The sequence below is a fragment of the Myotis nattereri genome (assembly GCF_964212035.1).
Source record: "Myotis nattereri genome assembly, chromosome: 1".
Classification (NCBI taxonomy): Eukaryota; Metazoa; Chordata; class Mammalia; order Chiroptera; family Vespertilionidae; genus Myotis; species Myotis nattereri.
In genome coordinates, this window is record NC_138075.1 from 184,918,517 (window position 1) to 184,942,605 (window position 24,089).

Genomic DNA, 24,089 nt, shown 5'->3' on the forward strand with positions numbered 1-24,089 from the left:
ACAGGGCTATGAAACATGCAGCAATGTAATATTGCTAGTTAGTCCATTGCAATTGGAATAACCTAATATATGGCTTAAGAGAAAACCCAGAAGTTGTTCATCAGATGTGAGTCTTATCCTATATAATAAAAGGTCTGCAAATTGACCGAATGGCAGGACAACTGCTCACTATTATGCACACTGACCACCAGGGGGCAGGCGCTCAACACAGGAGCTGCCCTGGTGGTCAGTGTGCTTCCACAGGGGAGTGCTGCTCAACCAGAAGCCGGGCTTACAGCTGGCAAGTGCAGCTGTGGTGGTGGGAACCTTTCCCGCCTCCCCGGCAGTGCAAAGAACCCCTCAGGGGATGTCCAATTGCCAGTGGGGAGCAGGCCTAAGCTGGCAGTTGGATATCCCCTAAGGTAGTGGTTCTCAGCCAGTGGGTCGCGACCCTTTTGGGGGTCAAACGACCCTTTCACAGGGGTCACCTAAGACCATCAGAAAACACATATGTAATTACATATTGTTTTTGTGATTAATCTCTATGCTTTAATTATGTTCAATTTGTAACAATGAAATTGGGGGTCACCACAACATGAGGAACTGTATTAAAGGGTCGTGGCATTAGGAAGGTTGAGAACCACTGCCCTAAGGGGTCCCAGACTACTAGAGGACGCAGGCTGGGCTGAGGGGTCTCCCCCCTCTTCCCCTCCACCCCCCCTCAGTGCACAAAAGTCGTGCACTGGGCCTCTAGTACATATAAAATACTTTATATTCTCATTATTAATGTTTCTCACCCTCTCCCTTCCTCTCTCTGAAATCAGTAAAATCATATTTTAAAATAAAAGAAATACTTTATCAAAAGTATTTTTCTCAAACCTGTATATTCTAAGGTAGTGATGGCAAACCTTTTGAGCTCAGCGTGTCAGCATTTTGAAAAACCCTAACTTAACTCTGGTGCCGTGTCACATATAGAAATTTTTTGATATTGCAACCATAGTAAAACAAAGACTTACATTTTTGATATTTATTTTATATATTTAAATGCCATTTAACAAAGAAAAACCAACCAAAAAAATGAGTTTGCATGTCATCTCTGACACGCGTGTCATAGGTTCGCCATCACTGTTCTAAGGTCTGAAAACATTTCCTGTAGCATTCTCAATTACCCATCAATCACAAGGAAGCAGTAGATTCTCCATCCTTTTGAAATCTAGAAATCTCTAGTAATATTTTATAATCAGTGGTTGTAGAGTTAAGTTTCCTAGCCTTTTGTTTTTATATAAGGTACAATAGAGATAATGGAAAGTCAAAGAGAGAGATGTACTTATAGAAATTCATACAGATAGGATAAAAACTTTTGAAACAAAAATCACTTGGAGTGGATGAGATTAATGCTAATAATTTAGAGGGCTATGCTAGAGTGCCATTCACTGTTCAGGTTTCACAATTCTTTTTGTAGAGAAAGAAGGAAAAATTACCCAGATGGATTTAAATTAGGACATCACAATCACATGAATATATCTCTAGTTCTTAAATTATTTCCATAGGGCATGTTTATAAATTTAGATTTCCTAAATTGAAATATGTATTCCTTAATTTCCTTCAAAGAATGATGTTTAATATATTTGGATTCAAAAATTAGTCTATCATGAGAAAGAATAATTGTACCCTAGCAATTAAATATCAATTAAGTATGTGTTTTTTAAATAGGAGCATGAATCTGAAGGTGGAAGAACTCCTTTAATGAAAGCTGCAAGAGCCGGTCATGTTTGTACTGTTCAGTTCTTAATTAGTAAAGGTAGGTTTGTGTAAAAATAGTAGGATTTTTTTTGTTTATTTTGTTTTTTAATCAAAGGTGTCTATCCCTGCACTCAGGTATTTAAAGATTGAGGGATAAAGGACATTTTGTTGGTATGCTGAGATTTTGTGAGTGGGTATTTGAAAAACATCCTGCAATACATAGAACAGGTCCAAACTATGAAGAATGATCATGCTGAGTATCACCTTTGTCAAGAAACACTTTTATAAAGAAAAATTTCTCTACGTAAAACTTTAAGGGCTTAGATAACTTAAAGTCTTTTCTGTTCATGTAATATATCTTGAAATCTGGATTTTTATATTTATGCCACTGGTTAACTTGGTAAAAGAGAAAGGATGTATATAAAAAGACTTTATACAATTAAAAAGGCAGTTTATCAAAAATACTAAAGAACTGTACAGTTTGTAATTGTTTATACATAAAGACAAAAAAATCAAATATCTTACTGATTAAATTATTCGAACACTTACTTGTGATGGATGTTTATTCCATAGTTTTTTCAAAAATGGAATTATTTACGTTCTCAGTATACTCTCTCTCCTTTGCTTAATTTTAATAAATCTGACCAGCTTTTTCCTGCTATTTTATTTCCATTTTCCACATTGCTTAGCACAATGCTCCAAATCCCAGACGAATACCTGCTTTCATTCTCAGATATTCCCATTGGAAAAAGATGACATTATTACTCATTATTACTTTCTATGCCATGTTCATTCTCTGCAAACTTAGCCCTTGGTTTTTCGTCCACTTCTCTACTAAATAACTTAAAATGTAAATAAAATTACATACCTTAATTTTTAAAAACAGTGGTTACATTAGTGTTATGTCCTTTTATTATCTTCTACTGGCACATACTGAAGTGTTTATAGATGAAATTATATCACGTTTGTCTGGGATTTATTTTAGAATATTCAAGATGGCAGAGAATAATTGATGTATATGTGAAACGAGATTGGACATTTATTTATAATCATTGAAGCTGGGTAATGGCTATGTGGGGCTTTATTATATGTTCTCTTTATGTTTTTGAAATTTATCATAATTTAAGAAACCACACTCTAATAATATGATTTTCTGTGCCTTGTCTGTTTCAGGAGCGAATGTGAATAGAACTACAGCTAATAATGACCATACTGTATTGTCCCTGGCTTGCGCAGGGGGTCACCTGGCCGTGGTGGAACTACTTTTGGCTCATGGGGCAGATCCTACTCATCGTTTAAAAGTATGTAACTCTTATGTTTCAGGTAGCACTGTGGATTCTTTATTCTTGTACTAGAAAATCTCTACAAGTTCCATTTATAATGGCATTCTTAGTGTATTCATTTACTAAATCAATGATTTTATTGTGTCTGGGACTTTTGGCTTTATTTTCCTTAAATAATTCTGTAAATTAACTTGTTTCAAAAAATGTTTCTTTTCCCTTCCATGTCCATTCTTTTAGGATGGCTCGACTATGTTGATAGAAGCAGCAAAAGGTGGCCATACAAGTGTTGTTTGCTATCTTTTGGACTATCCTAATAACTTGCTTTCAGCCCCTCCACCAGATGTCACTCAGTTAACCCCCCCATCCCACGATTTAAATAGGGTAAGACTGAAAATGAAAGCACTTTATATTATATTTTCTTTATTCCCTATTGCTCAGATTTTCAATTTAAACTAGATTATTTTTTGTTGTGATATGTAGTTCTCTTTTTAGATGTACTTGATGTGCTAATGTATATCTGGTATAATATGCAGATTATAGGTTGATAGGACTTTTCTCTCTTACAGCCAGAATAACCATTTGAATTTAAAGTTCATAAATGTCATGAAAAATAATTGGGTATCAACATATTTTAAGTAAATATGTTCTTGTCTGAGAATAATGCCATATTAAAAATACTTTGAAAAAGAATAGAAAAAATATTTTGAATAAGTCTTTGAACTTACAGTTCATTTAAAGCATATTATTTAATGGAGTGTATAGGAAAAGCAGAAACATAATTACTTTCCTTTGTCTTAGGCTCCTCGTGTACCAGTTCAAGCACTGCCCATGGTTGTCCCCCCTCAGGAGCCTGATAAACCACCTGCCAATGTTGCCACTACACTTCCTATCAGGAATAAAGGTCAGTTATACTTCTAAAGACTCTAACATGTTGTTGAGGTAAAAATGATAAGATTACAAAAGCCTAGCCATTTAAAATTATTTTTCCACAAAAATTGCATTTTATTGGCATAATTAAAAAAATTTTTACCAATGAAAAAAGCATATTATTGGGAGAGAAGATAGTTAATAGCACTAACTTGTGCTAGAACTTGAAGTATTAGCAAGAGAAATTCAGATGTTCATCTTTGATGCAATTCTGATTATCCATGATTTCCTCTAATAACTGGTCATTTCTATTTATGTCAAAATGTTAGGCTGGGTATTAGTTGATTAATGTTTTTTTGTAAAACTAAATTTCTGTAGTGATATGAAGCATGAAATTTAAAAAATTAGATTAAAATTTATTTTTATAATAACTGGTATAATATATATTTCATATCTGGAATATCTTTTCTCAACCAATACCTAAAAGTTACTTCAGATATGCTTGTTTGTTTCCCTAGAATTCTGGAGGTCCATATTTGACTTGTGGATGTTACACGATGCATGTTCATAAGTTATGTCCCAAAACTTTACAGCCACTAGTTTTAATCAGTTTTTCTTTTTAAAGAGTTTTACCTGAAGAACCAATGTGGTTTTAATTTTTGGTTTTTGGTTACCTATTTTATTTTACCAACAAGAACACTAAGTATTTTCACCAGTTCTTTCCAATCACTATTACCAATACTGATTGCTGAACCTGTAGCCAGGTCTGTTTTTTCATCTGGCTATCAGAAGATAGAGTGTAGTCCAACATCTTTTCTTTCAGAGAAACTGAATCCCAATTCTCTGCTGGCCAGGTAGCTGTGGGAATACGTGAATTTATGTCTTGATTTTATCAGTCTTGAAGATGATAGGCCCCAACAAAGACATATTTTAGTTGGATTTTAATTTCCTGGCACCTCTCAGTGGTTTGGGTACTCTTTGTGTGTTTGTGTGTGTATAAGGCACAACTATTAAATGTGGAAAAACCTTGACTTACAGGTCTAAATTTTCCCTACATCTTAATAGTTTAGCATTATCTTTTTATTCTGATAATTTTTTTACATCATTATGACCAGATTACACATAGCCTTATATTTTATTTTAATTACATCTCTTAGATATCACAAACCTGCATTCCTCTATTGTCTAATTTTAGCCATGTGATATTTTTAAAATTCTTAAATATATTTTCCAAAGATGACTCTAGCACATAAAATACATACATTTTATGTTTATGATAAAGAAGGTGAATTTGTTTTTTAACTCCTTAACACAGTGCATTTTCACCTTCTATGGCTATGATAACTTGGTGCATAACTGTTGGCACCAAACCTCCCAACAGTAACTCTGTAATGAGGATGCCATTCCTGTGCACTTCTGAGGGGGTTTCTTTTTTACACAGCTGCTTCTAAACAAAAGTCCAGCAGCCATTTGCCAGCAAACAGCCAGGATGTACAGGGTTACATCACCAATCAGTCTCCAGAGAGCATTGTAGAAGAGGCTCAGGGAAAGTTAACAGAACTGGAACAGAGGATAAAAGAAGCCATAGAAAAGAATGCACAGCTGCAGTCCTTGGAACTGGCTCATGCTGATCAGCTTACCAAGGAGAAGATCGAGGAGCTGAACAAAACAAGGGAGGAACAAATTCAGAAGAAACAAAAGATTTTGGAGGAATTACAGAAAGTAGAACGAGAGTTACAACTGAAAACTCAGCAGCAGCTAAAAAAGCAGTATCTAGAGGTTAAAGCTCAAAGAATTCAACTTCAGCAGCAGCAGCAACAATCTTGCCAACATCTGGGACTACTAGCTCCTCTTGGAGAACAGCTTTCTGAAGGAGACTATGCACGATTACAGCAAGTGGATCCCGTTTTGCTTCAAGATGATCCCCAGCAGACTGCTGCTCAGATGGGTTTTGCACCAATCCAGCCTCTGGCCATGCCTCAAGCTTTGCCTCTGGCGGCAGGTCCATTGCCTCCAGGGTCCATCGCTAATCTTACAGAACTGCAAGGAGTAATAGTTGGACAGCCAGTACTGGGCCAAGCACAGTTGGCAGGGCTGGGGCAAGGAATTCTGACAGAAACACAGCAAGGGTTAATGGTAGCCAGCCCTGCTCAGACCCTCAATGACACGCTGGATGACATCATGGCAGGTGGGTTTATATTGTTATGAGCAGGTATCAAAATATAATTTGCTTAAGGCGAGTAAGAGTGTGCCACAATTTTTTGCCATTGCCCAACTTGAGAACTATTTTTGGACTCTTGACCCATGTATATCTTTAGAAATATTAATTCAATCTCAGAAGTTTCCAAATGGATTCAGGTCAAATTAAAGATTAGCTCGTTCAGTGCAAGTGACTGAAACGTTTTGGCTTAGCTGAGTAGGCTGGGAATCTAGGCTTTTCAGTAGTGGGGTTGATGTTTGATCTCTGGTTTTCGTTTTTGTTTTTTCTCTTTAAGTTCAGAATACTAAAATTGAATTTTATATTTTTTGCTTCTGTATTCACACCAAGAAACTGGGAAATTGATAGAAGTTGAAGTGCAAAACTTAGTAGGATATCAGGAAGCTTATTTGTAAACAGAAATACTTTATATCCTAATGGATGAGACTTCAAACCTGATGGATATTTTTAAAAAAAATTTAAAGCACCTTTGAAACAATAATAAAGTACCAAACCAAATAGGGTTTGATTATACTGTATGTCAGTGATTTTTATCCCCTGTGAATGTTAATGTGTAGTCTCTTTCTAATTGTATTATGGGAAGGTATGGTGGGGTCCCCTCACAGTATCACAAATATCTCTTTAAATGTGTAATCAGAGAAGGAAAAAAGAAAATGTGTAGTCAGAGAAATTTTATTTCATTATAATTAGTTTCATTGGCAAGAAGAAATATTTTAGAAGGTTGTTTTAATGGTTTCCGTTTTTGGTACCTACTTTTTCATAAATTCTGTAACAAACTAGTGCAATGACATTTCACAGGATTATAAAACCATAAGAATGTTATACAGAGACAGATCATTTTCTTCATTAAAAAAAGCTAATGAAAAAGAAAATTGACGAAGAAGGAAAAGGGGGGAAAAAAGGAGTTAAATAGTTCTCTCCCCCTATTTTCACTCTTTTGTCTGTACTTTAAAAGACTTGAATTTTTCTGATTTTGAAATTATATTTAGTAACATTACATATTATGGTGACATTATATGTGATTTAACGTTCACCTTTTAAAAGAATAAACTAAATTGTATAGTGTTGACATTCAGAAACTAAGAAACCAGCTAATGAGACAGATTTTGTATACTTAAAATCTGCTCTAAAGTTTCCCAGTTCCCTTTTAAAATCAGTAATATACGGAATGAAAGTCTCTGCTAATCTTAATAGGGTACAATAATTATCTTGGGGGAAATGGTATTAATCATTAAGAATTGTAAAGATTCTCTTAAGAATTTAATTTTTCTATAGATTTGAAAATTGCTCCTAATCACCATTAGCTGGTTATAATAATTGGGAATACAATTTAAAGGAATTTGGTATCTTATGAAAATTGGAGAACAGTAGTCCCAAATTCCAAATTTGATAATTACTTCCATAGCCGTTAATCTAGATCATAATGGTGTTCTATTATGTCAGTTGATCTACCAATGAATGTATAGAGTTGTGTTACTTTTCCAATTAAATGAAGAATGGACATACTATACCAAAGAATATTTAATATTTTTTAATGTGCTCCAGAATTTACCTGATATTCTTGGGCATAGTGATCAACAGTGATTTGTCAGTTAGTTGTATGGTGTTTGTGCTGGTGAGAATTATTTGAGGTTTGTAATGTAGTTTTTCTGTTGATGTTTTTACCAAAGAAAAACATTAGATTCTGCCTGTGTGTTCCAGGTTTTTTAAGTATAAAAAAATTTTTTAAGCACATAACTTTTCAGGATATATGACAGATATTTGTCATATTATGAAAATACTTCTTTCTTATGCTATTTGCATAGGGATAGAAGAAATGGCAGAAGGAAGAACAGGTTTTAAAAAGCCCAGCTACCTACGTGAAACCTATCCGTCGTCATGCATGTACACATGCATATATACTCCTGCACTCATTTCTGCAATCTTTCTTTAAAGTTTTGTGGTAGTACTTGTTCTTTCAGTTGACTAATGACCATTTTGTGTTTCTTAATATCTTACAACCTCATTATGCTCAGTTGTCCTTCATTCAGCATAAAACTCTGTTCTTTTTTCCTTATGTCCCATTTACTAGACTGCTCTAACAAGGTTCAGTATCTTTTTCTCTAGTACTTGGCTGGCCAAATTCTGTCTCCCCTGCCCTATCTACTTGCCAAAGCAAAATCAGTTCTCTGTTTAACTAGTCTTAGTACCTTACTTTTGCTGTGCTCTCAGGTTCCTTCTTTTCTTACCGGGTATTAAAACTTTTCTAAACATCTGGTCTCCCTCTCTAAAATCTAACCCCAAATGTGAAGTCCCACATGTAAAGATCTGTACCAGAGTTTCTTCACATGCCTACGTATTTATAATTATTACTTTAACTATAGAGAATGGATGAGTGACAGTTATTTAGTTTTAAATAAGGAAATGAAATGAGGGAATTGTTTTTTTCCTATCTCCTCTTAGATGAGATGATAAGAATAATTTGACCAAAAATAAGAAAACCAATTTTCAGTATGTTCTTTAAGGAATTTATTCCAATTGAAATGTAAATATTCATATATTTTATATTTTTGAAATTTATAGATAAAATATATACATTTAAATTATCTTGATTTTTAAAAAATTAATGTACAGGCTATCAATATGGAGTAATAATATCAAGGTCATTAGAGGATCAATTAAATATATTAGTATAAGCCCTTTTCTATTGATCTGATTCCGTAAGGCTTCAAAACAGTGTTTTGTGTTTTGATTTGATTTGTTTTGTTTTGTTCCCTTTTTTGTTTTTCGTTTGGCTTTTAAGTGGACTTAAAAAATGTGTAATTTTAGAATGTGTGTTACTATAATGTATAGTATATGTTTGTGCCTGAACTAAGGATTTTATGTAAAATAGATTTCTTAATTGACAGTCATGTTTATAATTGTTATAAGATCGATTTTAGTTTTGTTCTTGGTGGGATTATAACCTCTTTTGTCTGGTTTCAGATCCAGTTGTGTATCATGATTGTTTTCTGTCTGATGTAGTTGATAACTAAGTTGGTAACATACATCTACACTACTGTTGACCAAAGATTAATGCCCAAAATATAGTGCTACAGCATTTTTAATAGGGGAAAAAAGGATTGGTGTTCACATATCGACTCCAGAAGTGAGTCGATGAGGGAATAAAGTACCCTTAACTGCCACCACCTTTGGAGTTCTACCACATCAAGTACTGACCTAATTAAATTAGCCCCTCTCAATTTGCATCTTTTTGTGAAAATATCATGTGAAATTATACTTAGAAGAACTAACAATAATCTGTATCTGAAGGATGTTTGTGTGCATACATTTATTTCTACCTTAATCTTTTAATTTTGTCCTTACATGTCAGTGTGATTGCTGGATTGATTGGTAGACATTTTATCCCCTCAGAATACTTCTACATGTGAGAAATTGTATTTCTTTGTGAGGATCAAATTTTTATATTTGACTATGCTGTCATAGTAAGGACTGCAATTCAGAATATAATTCTCCTCCTGTCTGCAGTTAAATAGTAGGAGGCATTTTTAAATGATTAGATAGCAAGGTTCTCCCAAACAGTGATATTACTTACATTAGTTATAGAATATAAGGTGTGGAATTGGCAGGTAAAAATCACATTCTTCTCCTTCTGAACATGACTATTTTATCTTTTATTCCTTTTCTGACTAAGAAGGTATAATGGACAACATATCCATTTGCATTTATATTTAATTTAGATTCATAAAAATATTTTTGTTTTCAGGGTTATTTTGAATTAAGGTTTTATGATTATATACCATAAGAGAGGAATTTGTTTTTCAGGTGATTAATTAGAAAATGGGTTACTCTCAGTATACATTATAATTTTGGATTATTGTCCAAAGTCAGAAATAACCAGGATAATGAGTTACTAGTGCTGTGGCAGTCTACCTCTAGACATTCTGTTTTTTAAGAAGTCTATAAATATTTTCCAATAATTATTTCTTACTGTTACCTAACAATGTTTTATCCTTATTAAGTGCAGTTATTTTGTTCAACAGCAGTCAGTGGAAGAGCATCTGCAATGTCAAACACTCCTACCCACAGTATCGCTGCTTCCATTTCCCAACCTCAGACTCCAACTCCAAGTCCCATCATCTCTCCTTCAGCCATGCTTCCAATCTACCCTGCCATTGATATTGATGCACAGGTAAGCTTCAAATGATGGAAGTATATCTTCATTAGACACATTAATCAGTGATTTAAATGATCTTAGAATGCTTTGTCTCTGGGCAGAGACTTGAGCCACGATTCGAAGTAAATTAGAATCTACATTTAAAAATATAAAAACATCAAATATGGATTTTTACTAATAATTATGTGATGGTCTAATTTCTAAGATCATCACATAATCCTTTATAAACACTTTAGTTTACAGAGAATATAAAAAGAAATACCTTAAGATTTGTGTGTATTTTCTTCTACTCTTAAATGAAAAGATATGCTTTAAAATTCATAATGGATTGCATATAAAAGAAAAGATTGAGGGTGATGCTGGCAGGGGCAGAGGGTGAATGGAAGAAGGCATAGAGGGGATAAATGGTGTGTGTGGGGGAGGAATTAAAAAATAAAATAGTAAAAAAAAGATTGTTCCATTTATATCACATTTACTCAGAAGCATTTATATCATCTTTGGAAATTGTGACCTTGCTGACATGTAGTGAGTCTGTCTGTGTGTGTGTGTGTGTGTGTGTGTGTGTGTTAAACACTGTTAAGTAAAAAGCAAAAAAACAAAAACCCAGTTCTTAAAAAAGATAGTTTACTATGAAATCTCAAGGCAAAGTGAGGTTAGGAGGAGAGGATAAGTTGTGTTTTATCCTAAAGAAATGCTAAGAGACCTAGCTTAGAAAACAGTTGAGCAAGGTAAAGGTATATGGCCTACGTTAGGACTGAGAAATGACAGTTCATTTAGTTTTATATTTTGACTAGAGGCCTGGTGCATGAAATTTGTGCATGGAGGGGGCGGGTCCCCTCAGCCCAGCCTGCACCCTCTCCAATCCGGAATCCCTCTCACAATCCGGGACCACTGGCTCCTAACTGCTCACCAGCCTGGTCACCCCTCACTGCCCCCCCAGCCAGCATGGTGCTCAGTCATTTCGTCATCCCTCACTGCACCCCTGCCGGCCTGGGTGCCCCATGCAGCCTGGTGCTCAATCATTTGGTCGCCCCTCACTACCCTCCTGCCGGCCTGGTCGCCCCACGCATCCTGGTGCTCAATTGTTTGGTCATCCCTCACTAACCCCCTTACCCCCCTGCCGGTCTGGTCGCCCCACGCAGCCTGGTGCTCAGTCGTTTGGTCGTCCCTCATTAACCCCCCTGTCGGCCTTGTCGCCCCACTCAGCCTATTCAGTCGTCTGTTCAGTTGCGATGGCCCTTGGCTCTTTATATAGATAGAGTGTGTATTGGGGGAGGGGAGGCTACATGATAAAACTTTGTTTTATAAATGATCAGTTCTTTATTTAAACTTGGATTTCAGGACGTATGTGTGTGTGTTATTGGACCATTAAGAACATACACTCTTAACATATTTAAAATATAGCTTGTTGGGGGACAGGGGTGGACTGGAAGAAGTAAATAGGGGGAAAAAGGGTACATATGTAATATTTGCAACAACAAAGATTTTAAAAAATAAAAAAATAAACTATTGTGATATAAAAAATACATAGCTTGTCATTAAAATGTTTCTTGGTAATACTGTGAAAAAGGAATTTCAGTTCCATTCTTACTTCCCAAATGTTTGTATCTTTTCCATTGTTTTAACTTTATTTTTTAGCACTTAAAATTGTCAGGGAATGTTTTTAAGGAGTTATCTACAGACTATATATACAAGGTATCTACTCTTGTTTTTTTAATATATATATTTTTATTAATTTCAGAGAGGAAGAAAGAGGGAGAGAGAGATGAGAGAGAATCATTGATTGGCTGCCTCCTGCTCACCCCACACTAGGGATCGAGCTCCCAACCCAGGCATATGCCCTGACTGGGAATCAAACCATGATCTCCTGGTTCATAGGTTGATGGCCGGAGGGAGGTAGCTGCTCTTAAATGCTCATTTCCCTGATGAAGAAACTGAGACTAAGAGATTATTCATTTTGCTTACAATCACTTAATTTAGCTAACTAATGGGGCTAGGGGTCATACTTAGGTCAGTTTGACTTCAAAGACAACTTTCTAACCTAACATACTATACGGCCTTCTTTAAAAATATGAGACATTTACTTGAACTATAATGGCTCACTTTTAATATTGATAGTGTTGTAGAATTGGATTGAATTTGGTATTGAATTTGTATTATTTTCCTCCAATTTCTTTTACTCTTGAGGTTATGTTTTTTCTTGTTGTTTTTAAAAATACATTTTTATTGATTTTTATAGAGATAGGAAAGGAGAGGATTAGAGAGTTAGAAACATTGATGAAAGAGAAACATCTATCTGCTGCCTCACCAGGGATCGAGCCTGCAACCCTGGCATGTGCTCTGACCAGAAGTCAAACCTGCACCACACCAGCCGGGCAGAGGCTGTTATATTTTAACCACAAGTATATTTTCTAGTTTTTGTGGGTTCAAGAATTAACCCATAAGCAAAAGTAAAAACTTAACATGTTAAACGCCCAGCCTGTTTTGTCTTCCAGACAGAAAGTATAGTGTCAGTCACCGGTGACTGATGTGGGGCTTAACGTGTTAACTAAAATGTAAAAGAATTTCTTTTAAAAAATGCTTTTCAATAAAACACTGCAGGAAAAGTTCCTCCACATATGATCATGATTTTATTGAATTTGAAATTATTGTAGTGACAGTGAAATTTTACCTGACTATACCACCCAACCATCACTGTATTATAAATTAATCTCTGAGATGTTATACATAGATACTTTAAAAAATAGTATTAGTTAATTTTAAAAAGTGTAACTTATATTTTAAATGTCGTAGACATGCTTATATAAAAAGATTTAACTGTGGTTCCTTAAGAATCTGCTCCTTCTTTACCTGGTCTCTACATGGAGGTTTTTCCAGTAGCCTAGAATGAGTTAATGCTACTTTTCATGGAGTTTAGCATAATTGCTTAGTTAGACATTAGGAAGTGTCTTCTTTGGGAAACAATATAAAATGAATATTCAGAAATAATTGTTCACCATTTTTTTCTTTAATTTTAATGTTAACTTTGTATTTAATCTACTAGTTTTTATGATACCAAGCAGTTATGTTAAATGATAAAAATAAAGATTCCTTTGTACTAAACTAGAGGCCCGGTGCACAGATTCATGCACTAGTGGGGTCCCTTGGTCTGGCCTGCACCTTCTCACAATCCAGGACCCCTCGGGAGATGTTGGACTGCCGGTTTCGGCCTGATCCCCACAGGCCAGGCTGAGGGACCTCACCGGTGCACAAATCTGTGCACCAGGCCTCTAGAATGCATATAAGACCTTTGGTTGTTAATCTCTTCCTGCCCTCCCCCCTCTCCCCTTCCCTCTGAAATTCATCAATCTGTTTCATGTTCCCCTGCCTGTGCATTGAGCATCTGCCCCTGGTGGTCAGTGTACATCATAGCAACTGGTCAACCGGTCACTTAGGCTTTTATATAGATTCGTCTGAAATTTTTTTTCTAGATTCTAAAATGAAAATTCATTGAGATTTTACTTACTGGATATTTTGGTTTATGTGTGCAAGTACTGTGCCATAACAGACAAGTGATATGATAAACTTTCTTCCTGTTTTGAAAGATGAAACATTCTCTAATAATTTAAGCCTTTATTTGTTTATTCAATAAGTCTTGACATGTATATTTTTCACTTTATAACTTTTAATTTAATGTAGTCTTCATAACAATCCCATGAAGTAGCTACTGCTATTAACATTTTACATATGAGAAAAGTGAGACTTAAGAGATAATAACTACCTTGCCCAACAGCTAATTTATGGTAGAGCCGGTTTTCAAGCAATCCCTGCATTCAGGCCCTAGAATCTGTGCTTTTAAAGTACTGCCTATGCTATCTGTTTTAACCTGGTAAATTAGAGAAAATGAGCCACCACCTACATGGCAAAAGATCACGTGTCCTTCATCTTTGCATCTTTTCTGTGTATTCCTTTGGCCATATTGCATATTTATATCAAATCTTAATTTAAGGAAGAACAAAATAAATGTGAATTTTTTTGAAAGCCTCAGCATATGTCTCCTTTTTAAAATGATAATGATTCTTAAAATGGTCAGGCCTTAAACTCCTTTAATTGATTAAGATGCTCAGGAACTAATATTTTTAACAAGAATTAGCAGAAATTATGTTTAATTCCCGGACATTGCTGAATGCTTTAGGTAGGAGTTTACATTTTTTTTATAAGGTTCCTCAAATCTTATATAACTAGAAATAACCTTAGGTGTGCAAGTGGTTACCACAGGGCTTTTCAACTCTCGTGTAATGGTTTTATTGAATCGGGTCTGAATATTTTCAAAACAAGATTGATACCACATTAAAATTTATTTTAGGAAACATTCATAAATGATAGTTTGGAGGAATTACTTGGGCTGTTTTACTATAAGTTTTGACAGCATCTTTATCAATTTGGGATGGGATAGGTCTCTATTTGGGGGAGGGAGGGTGGAAACCTCATTTCAAAAATTATTTCATTCTTGCCCTGGCTGGTGTGGCTCAGTTGGTTGGGTGTCCTCCCATGCACCAGGAGGTTACCTGTTCTATTCCCAGTCAAGGGCACATGCTGGGGTTGCAGATTCTATCCCTGGTAGAGGGCATACAGGAGGCAGCCAGTGGATGGTGTGTTCTCGTATCAATGTTTATCTCTCTCCCTGCCCCTCTCTCTAGACTATTCTTAAAAAAAAAAAATTGTTTTGCCCTGGCTGGTTTTTCTCAGTTGTTAGAGCATCAGTCTGCAGGTTTGATTTTTGGTCAAGGGTACATACCTCGGTTACAGGCTTGATCCCTGGCCCTGGGGCTGGGGCGCATGTGAGAGGTAACCAATTGATGCCTCTTTGTCTCTCTCTCTCTCTCTCTCTCTCTCTCTCTCTCTCTCTCTTTCTCTTTCTCTCTCTCTTTCTCTTTCTCTCTCTCTCTTTTTCTCCCTCCTTTCCCTCCCCACCACCTCCGTTCCACTCTCTAAAAATCAATGGGAAAAATATATCCTCAAGTGAGGATTAACAAAAATAAACTTCTTTCATTCTTATCTTTAAAAGAATGCCACAAAATGTTATACAGTGAAGTTACCCACTCTTAAATTCCCCAAGGAATTTGACCAATTCTCTTTTCTCAGGTTTAAATATACTGTTTCTTCAATTCTCATAATGCATTGTTCAATATTTCTCTCATAGTTTGAGCCACTACGTTTGTCCTATATAGTAATCAGTAAGTTCCTAGTGATCAGGTCAACCCTAGAGTATTTAGCAGAGTACTTTGATATAAAAGGTACTTATATGAAATGATGTTTTATAATGTGATTTTAAAAAAGAGTATTTTACTAATCCCCTAAAATTTTCATACTTATCTTTTTCAAATTTTGTCTCTTCATTCTCTATTTTTAAGATTGATACCAATTTCCTAAATTACTCTTTAATCTTTAACCCCAAGAAGATGTTTAGAAACCTTATAAACTTTATAAAATTGAGTCCTCTACTCATTGAGAGCACCTAAGACAGATAGGCTTATGTTACATTGACCTTAGTTGTGCCTTAGCTGTGATGTAATAGAAAAGCAGGATTTTGTGTGGCCATCGGAAGGTTGTTACTCTGAGCCTTTGTCTCCTTTTCTCTAAAATCAGTAATTTCTTATAAACCTGAAATGAAGATCAAAGACTTCACAATCAGAGCTGTCACTCATTTAAGTATTCATGTCCTTCTCCGTTGTTGTAGTTGGTGCATCTCTCCCTTGTGGCCATCCCTGATCTCTGCAGTCAGTAGCTCTGCTCTCTGCCAGCCTCTTCTGCAGAGCAGCTTTTGCGGTCTCCCTCTTCATCACTGACTAGTAGGCTTTTCTTATTTCTTGAATCTTTATCAGTTTTGTCTTTTATCTCTTGTTATTCTTTTTTTTTTTTTTTGTAATGGAATTTGTTTTTTAGAACTATTGACCTTCTGGGAGAATATGCCTTTCCTTTTGATATTTATTACATAAATATAATAAGTAGTATATAAATACACAAATACATTAAATATAGTGTGTTCATATATACAGGGTGGGGCAAAAGTAGGTACAGTTGTTTGTATAGAAAAAAGGTAGGTTTACAGTTGTGAGTATGCGGAATGCAGAGTTTATATTAACATTTACTAATCTATTATTTTTCATATGATCAACTGGAAACATACTTTTGCCCCACCCTCTATAATCCTTTATTTCATTAGTAATAGTCTTCAAATGTGTAACCCTATTGCTGTTCATTTAACTTATTATTTTTTCCTAACAAGGCAACAATTATAGATGGAAGGTACAGACATAAATAAAACATGTTTATTACCTTCTAGGAATCAATAGTCTTCTGAGGTTGATAGACACATAACTAATGTTAGTATAAGGAAGATTGACATTAAGTGCTGTAATAGAGGTACATATGTAAGATGGCTTAGAACAGCTCTGTGTAATAGAAAAATAATGTAAGACATATATGTAATTTAAAGTTTTCTAATAGCCACATTTAAAAAAGCAAACAAATAGGTGGAGTGAATTTTAAGAATGTATTTTAACTTAATATATCCATAACACTATTGTTTAAATATGTAATTAACATAGCAAATTGTTATTTTACATTTTTATTTCATACTAAAGTCTTCAAAATTTGGTGTGTATTACACTTACAGCTTAAAGTGATCAAATAAATCAGTCCCAAACTAATCAGATGTTTTGTCACCTTGTTTAAAAAACATCTCAACTTGGACTTCATTGGAAATACTTGATTTGTACTTCAGTTTGATTAAGTAGATTGCAATAGATTTGATTAAGTTGAAAAAGTAGATTCATATACTCACATTGCTCCAGGCATATACTAAAAAGCTTTCTAATAACCAAATCAAGTATCAGTTTTAAAATTTATATTTAATTAGATAAAATTTAAAACTTAGTTCCTTAGTCACACTGTACATGTTGCTAGTAGTTACCTTTTTTTATATCACACAAATTAGAGTACTAAAAATATGAGGACTTTGTTCACTAAATAAGCATTTTAAGTATGGTAGCGATAACAATTGGCTGATCCATTCTTGGTTACTATCATTAGCAGAAGTAAGAGATAAATTGTGTATAAATAGTGTCGTGTCTCAATTATTATAGTTTTTCTTTCCAAATACTCTATTTTGTATATATTTCTTGTTCCTCTAGGTGTTTGGGGGCTTTGTTCTCTAATGCAGTAAAGTTCTGTGGGAAAAATATATTTTCAGTACAAGGCTTGATTTTCAACTTTTTTAACTGGGTCCAGAACAGTTAATATAGCCTCACTGCTGAGGATTTTTACTTAATATTCTTTGTGTTTTGAAATCTTTCTACTCTGGCTGGTCGGAACCAAACTATTCCAGGCCCTGTGTAATCTCTGGGTGTTTTTCAGCCTGATGATACCTTTTGGGGGTCTTTCCCTGACCTCATGCAAATGTGCTGATCAAAACTCAGCTGAAGACTCCAGGGAAAACCCTCTACAGATCTCTGTAGTTTTCATTCTCTGTAGCAATTTCCTCTCCAGTACTCTGCCCCAAGAGGTTCTAGTCACCGTAACTTCTACAAACTCTGTCTTCTCAATTCAGGGAGGTTGCCAGGCTGTGTTCGAATACCCTCTTTTTGCACTGCAGCCTGGAAACTAGGCAGCAAGTTGAGTAAATCATTCCTGTCCTCAGGGATTACTGTCACATAACTGCCATTAATGGCTGGAATTGAAAGTGAGTCCACAGTATTTCTTTTAATCGTGTTGCTGAAAACAGCATATGGTTGAAAATCATGCTGCTTTTCTTCATGTTTGCTTCAAGAATTGCCCATGAAGTTCAAATATTTGTAACCTTTAAAAAAAGTCACAGGTTGATCACTAATGGAAAAAGGGCAACTTACTATCAAATGTTTGCTAGAGTAGAGGATACATATCTACTTGTGTGTATTTGGAACATGTATATATTATGGAATTGATGTCAACATTTTAAAATTATATAATAAGCTAATCATAAAATGAATTTTTTACAGACTGAAAGTAATCATGACACCGCACTAACACTTGCCTGTGCTGGTGGTCATGAGGAACTGGTACAAACATTGCTAGAGAGAGGAGCTAGTATTGAGCACCGAGACAAGAAAGGTATGGCCAACTTTTGTGAATATTTTTTTCTTCTGGAATATTTGTGTTCTGTAAAGAAATGCTACTACTTCTAGGTCTATTTTGATGGAAAATAGTGTTGTTCCTTTGCTTAGCATGTAGTGAGATCATTATTTTTCTGCAGGTTTTACTCCACTCATCTTGGCTGCCACAGCTGGTCATGTTGGTGTTGTGGAAATATTACTGGACAATGGTGCAGACATCGAAGCGCAGTCAGAAAGAACCAAGGACACACCACTATCTTTGGCTTGTTCTGGGGGAAGACAGGAGGTAACAGTTTCTCCAGTGTCGTTTTTTCTCTCCATCCATTTAGTAAATTTATGCCTTAACTTGTATGATTGTATGGTGACAATCAGTTGGCATTTAGATTTATTACAACCCTGGAGCATGCCTTCTCTGAGTGTCTCCACTATTCCTAACTCTGATCTTGAACTAATGGGAAGAGATGTATACTATCTTGTATCTTCACATATTTGAGTCTGTGTTTGCCAGTCTGTTTATTAACATTTATTTGTTATTTTCCAGTTAGTATTTTAGGATATACTAGTAGTTTAATATTTAATAGTAAGAGCAAGGGTAGGAGTTATGATCTTAAACAGTCCTTAACTTCTGTGTCTTATTTGTAAAAGGAAGATGAAAATACTAGTACCTGTTATCAGACTTGTTTGGTACAGCAAGTGGCATAATGGACAAAAGATTTATAAATGGCCAGTAAGCATTTAAATGCTAAATAATTTGGCTGTCAGAGAATGCAAATTAAGATACCACCACACAGCCACTAGAATGGCTAAAATCATAAAGACGGACAATACCAAATGTTGCCAAGGGTGTGGAGCAACCAGAACTCACTCATTATCTGTAAGAGTGTAAATAATACAACCACTTTAAGCAGCTTTATTCAGAATTCTCAAAAACTAGAAATGGCAAAGTTGTTCATCATTGGGATAGTAGGTAGCTTATTATATATTACTAGAAGCCCGTTGCATGAAGATTTGTGCAATAGGCCTTCCTTCCCCTGGCTGCTGGCACCAGTTTTTCTCCAGCACCCGGGACCCAGGCCTTTGGTCCGGCCGCAGCGGAGAAGCCAGGCCTCTTCAAGCTTCAGTCCTCACTCCAGCCGGAGCCTTCAGTTTTTGCTCTGCACCTGCGTATACAAATTAAACGCCGTTGTTGTTGGGTTAATTTGCATAGTCGCTCTGATTGGCTGGTGGGCGTAGTGGAGTGACACCAATTTGCATGTTTCCCTTTTATTAGTGTAGATTTAATGGAATGCTACACAGTATACACAAATGACTCTCAAACACTGATTTCATGTATATGAAGATCTAAAATAGATTAATCTCTGGGTGGGGTTGCCTGGGAAAGGGCATGAGTAAATAACAGGAATTTAAATTACATTTTGTTTATGAATGTCAGTATTCAGTAAATGTAAATTAAGTTTTGAGCATTTATTGTTTCACCTGAAAAAATTTTACATAAAATTTCACCCAAAAAACCTGAAAACAAGTACATTAAAGTCTAGATAATGATACACTTGCTGATGTATGTAAGGAAAATGGCAAATGTCTGTAATTTACTTTGTGATGAAATGCAAAAAATTATGAAGAAATATGAAAAAGTAAGTATAGTGGAATATTATTTGTAGAATCTAGGTGGTGAGTATATGTATATTTTTTTAACTTTTCTGTATGTTTGAAAATTTTTCTAATGTTAGGGAAAAATGTGTTAGCTTTATTCCAAGTTTTTTTTTTTAACATTAAGTTATTGATAGTAAGTTAAAAAAAAATATTTTAAAGGCATTCACATGCTTAAATGAAAAAATTGTGTTCTATTTTACCACTGTTTGGTAGAATAACACAGAAATACTATTTCCAAAATAGTATTGTACAACAACACAGGAGATCCAGATTTCATGAATACACTGTCGTTTCAACAGATTCCAAAGTGGGTTTTTTGCTTGAAAAGCTGTCTCTTTTTGGCTTCTAAGATTTCTTGCTATCAGTTGAGACTGTGTTTGTGCAAAAAATGGAAGAAGGATTTTTTCCTTCTTTTGTTATACAATAGACCAGAACAAAAAAATAAAAATGCCCAACTTTCAGAATCCATCCCCAGTGGGGGGCGTACAGGAGGCAGCCAATCAGTTATTCTCTCTCATCATTGATGTTTCTATCCCTCTCTCCCTCTCTTTTTCTCTCTGAAATTTAAAAAAAAAAGTTAAAAAAAAATATGTACCTTGCACATTGTCTCAATGTAAGAAAATAAATCCATTTCTTCCTTCCTTCCCCCTTTCTCCCCCCCCCCCCCCCCAGGTGGTGGAGCTATTGTTAGCTCGAGGAGCAAATAAAGAACACAGGAATGTTTCTGATTACACACCTCTAAGCCTGGCTGCTTCTGGCGGCTATGTGAACATTATCAAAATATTACTAAATGCAGGAGCCGAAATTAATTCTAGGCAAGTTTTATTCTCTATCTATAAGACCCTTAAAAGTGTTATGTTAAAATGGTATTTGTAGAACAATTATATTATATTATATTAAAAAGGAAATGCCTTCATTACAAGTTTAGAATGTAAATTGCTAGAGATTTTTAAGATTAATTTTATTTACATATTTAAAACTGTTGACATAGAACTTGAAAAACTATCAATTACTGTATTTCTTACGGTACTAAAAGTAAACACATCTTATGAGTTTTTATTAAGCAAGTATGTGCTTTAAAATGGAAAGTCCATCTTAATAGTCTAATGACTTAATAATTATTTTTCAGCCCAAGTCATTATGTTGAATGAGATACAGAAAGTATTCTAGATCTGGGTGGTAAAATATTTCTAATGGAGTTTTAGTATTATCTCAAAGAAGTATTAGACTAGGGCTAAGAAAAATGATTATAATATTTTAAGTAATCCTGCAAAATAAAGATTCTTAAATATATCCTGAAGCAGAATTATATATTGCCATCCAGTTTTTCTGGGACATTTAAAATATATATTTTCTGTTTTGTTCTCCTCATACCTCTACCCCCAGAACTGGTAGCAAATTGGGCATTTCTCCTCTGATGTTAGCAGCTATGAATGGGCACACAGCTGCAGTTAAACTCCTATTAGACATGGGCTCTGACATAAATGCTCAGATAGAAACCAATCGGAACACTGCCCTTACCTTAGCCTGCTTCCAAGGAAGAACTGAAGTGGTTAGTCTTCTGCTTGATAGAAAAGCAAATGTGGAACACAGAGCTAAGGTAAGAAAACGTTCAAAATTTGTACATGGATTTATTGGTTTGATATTTAAGGTGTCTAGTAGCAATATGCTAAATATAGTCTTAGTATTTGCTAGTAACATTTATCACTCTGTAGAACTCATTCAAACATTAACTCTTGAAAATACCTCAAAAATAAATTTTAGAGGTAATAATGACGTTAGAATTACCAGCAGAAAATATGTACCCTTATGAAAGAGAAGATGGGGAACATTTATTAAGTGCCAGCTATATGCCAAATGCTTACTTGCATCTTACAGATATATATATATACACACATATATATGTATATATTTTTTTTTTCAACAAATTGTCATTAGGTAAATTATCTTCTTTTAATAGATGACATTGTAACTGAGAGAGACTAGCAGTGTTAGTGTTGAACTATATTGCTCCCAGATTTTTATTCTTTAACATTTTAGCTCTTTCCTTTATCTTATGTGTTGTTTTTTATTTTTCACTAAACTTAGACTGGACTCACACCACTAATGGAAGCTGCCTCTGGTGGATATGCAGAGGTGGGCCGAGTTCTTTTGGATAAAGGTGCTGATGTTAATGCCCCTCCAGTGCCCTCTTCGAGAGATACAGCTTTAACCATAGCAGCAGATAAAGGGCATTATAAATTCTGTGAGCTTCTCATTGGCAGGTATGATGTTACCATACCCTTCGTATGTGACCCTGGTGTTACTAGTGATTACTGTTCTCTCTGGGCAAATTGTACTATTAAGAAATCAAATATGACTACTTCTATAAACTACTTGTTTTATTTTTTTAAACCTACCTCTGTTATTGTCCACCCATTCAGAGCTATGCTATGTTGATTTATTTCAATGCAACCTAGAACTACTTATCTTCCTTTCTTGTGTGTGTACACTTTTAAAGTACTGTAATAAGCTATCTGAATATCCAGCTGTTGTCATCTACATTTACATCTCCCACAGTGTGAGTTTTTAAAAAGTACCACTTCAAGTCCTAAAAGTCTGGCAATAATCTAAGTCTTCATTGTTGATTTTCTTGTTCTTTATAGTAACTTGGGCTTTTAAATGACAGTTAAGGTACTGTTCCAAGTTATCAGAAAAGATCCAGGATAGTTTCTACTGTCAGTCACTTAGAAGTTGCCTGCCAGTTTTCCAAAAGGCTTGCCTGCTTAATTCAATCTCCTAAAAACCTTTGCATGGTGTTTTAAGCAGTCGTATTTAGTAGTACTAGTTCTAGCTACTAACAACTACTATTACTCACTGTGAATTTTATCTATTACGCCCACTGAGTTCTAAACCTGCATGTTATTCTGAAGCTAAATACAAATACATGATTACAAATAATCTGAAACTGATGCAGTTGCATCATAGATACTATTTGTGTTTCCAGGATACTGTTTATTTAATATATTGATTATGATATTAACAGGATATACTTTTATTTTTCACTAAATAAAATTTCACATTTTCTTGGGGTTTGAAACTCATAATTATACCGAGTCATTATCTGTATATATATATAAAAGCCTAATATGCAAAGTGTCCCCTCGGGAGTTTACCAACTGGGAGTTTGATCGCTTGCTATGATGGCACTGACCACCAGGGGACAGCGCAGGACAAAGGAAGGCCCTGGCAGCCAGTGATGGGAGGCCCCAGCTGGCAGCCGATAGGGACCCTACCCGTGCTCGAATTTCGTGCACTGAGCCTCTAGTCTTTAAGATAAAAAGCAATTATTGCTGTACCATTGTTTTTAAATTTAACAACTGGAAATTCTTTGTAACGTTATTTTGAGAGAAAAATTAATTTTAGTCCTTGAATATTAAACAGTTTTTAGTTTTACAAAATATTTTCACAAATTAATAGTTGATTGTTATTGTTAGCTGTGTCATTCCATTTCATTTTAAACAATGATATCTGTGTCATTTATTTAGGGGAGCTCACATTGATGTGCGTAACAAGAAGGGGAACACTCCATTGTGGCTAGCAGCAAATGGTGGACACCTCGATGTGGTTCAGTTATTGGTGCAAGCAAGTGCAGATGTGGATGCAGCAGATAACCGCAAGATAACTCCTCTAATGGCAGCATTTAGAAAGGTAGAAGTCTTTTATCCTTTTTCACATGAATGTTTTTCATTTAGGCTAGAAGTGCACAGTTTAGTGATTACCAGACTCTCATTTTTAGGATTTAACAGCATTGATGAAAGCCATCTATACTAATAAAAGGGTAATATGCTAATTAGACCAGACACCCTTCCAGACAAAGCCATGGTGACAGGGCCAAGGCAGAGGTGGTTAGGGTGATCAGGCCGGCAGGAGAAGGCAGTTAGGGCGATCAGGCCGGCAGGGGCGAGCAGTTATGGGGATTGGGCTGGTAGGCAGGCAAGCGGTTAGGAGCCAGTGGTCCCAGATTGCGAGAGGGATGTCCGACTGCCAGTTTAGGACTCAGACATCCCCTGAGGTGT

General features: G+C 35.3%; 1 protein-coding gene across 5 annotated transcripts in view; it reads left to right on the forward strand.

Annotated features, from left to right (window-relative positions):
• Positions 1-24,089, forward strand: part of ANKRD17 (ankyrin repeat domain 17) — a gene marked incomplete at its 5' end in the record, with an annotated part of 174,194 nt that overhangs the window by 96,590 nt on the left and 53,515 nt on the right. For 2 of the 5 annotated variants that reach the window (XM_081101267.1, XM_081101269.1), the window contains 12 exons: positions 1,693-1,780; positions 2,896-3,023; positions 3,243-3,386; positions 3,804-3,906; positions 5,314-6,060; positions 10,113-10,261; positions 18,265-18,376; positions 18,519-18,664; positions 20,704-20,846; positions 21,418-21,631; positions 22,120-22,295; positions 23,559-23,721. In XM_081101267.1, coding sequence (XP_080957393.1) covers positions 1,693-1,780; positions 2,896-3,023; positions 3,243-3,386; positions 3,804-3,906; positions 5,314-6,060; positions 10,113-10,261; positions 18,265-18,376; positions 18,519-18,664; positions 20,704-20,846; positions 21,418-21,631; positions 22,120-22,295; positions 23,559-23,721 — 2,313 coding nt within the window. The remainder of the gene's footprint in view (positions 1-1,692; positions 1,781-2,895; positions 3,024-3,242; positions 3,387-3,803; positions 3,907-5,313; positions 6,061-10,112; positions 10,262-18,264; positions 18,377-18,518; positions 18,665-20,703; positions 20,847-21,417; positions 21,632-22,119; positions 22,296-23,558; positions 23,722-24,089) is intronic. The other 3 variants (XM_081101270.1, XM_081101271.1, XM_081101268.1) reach the window with 2 other exon arrangements.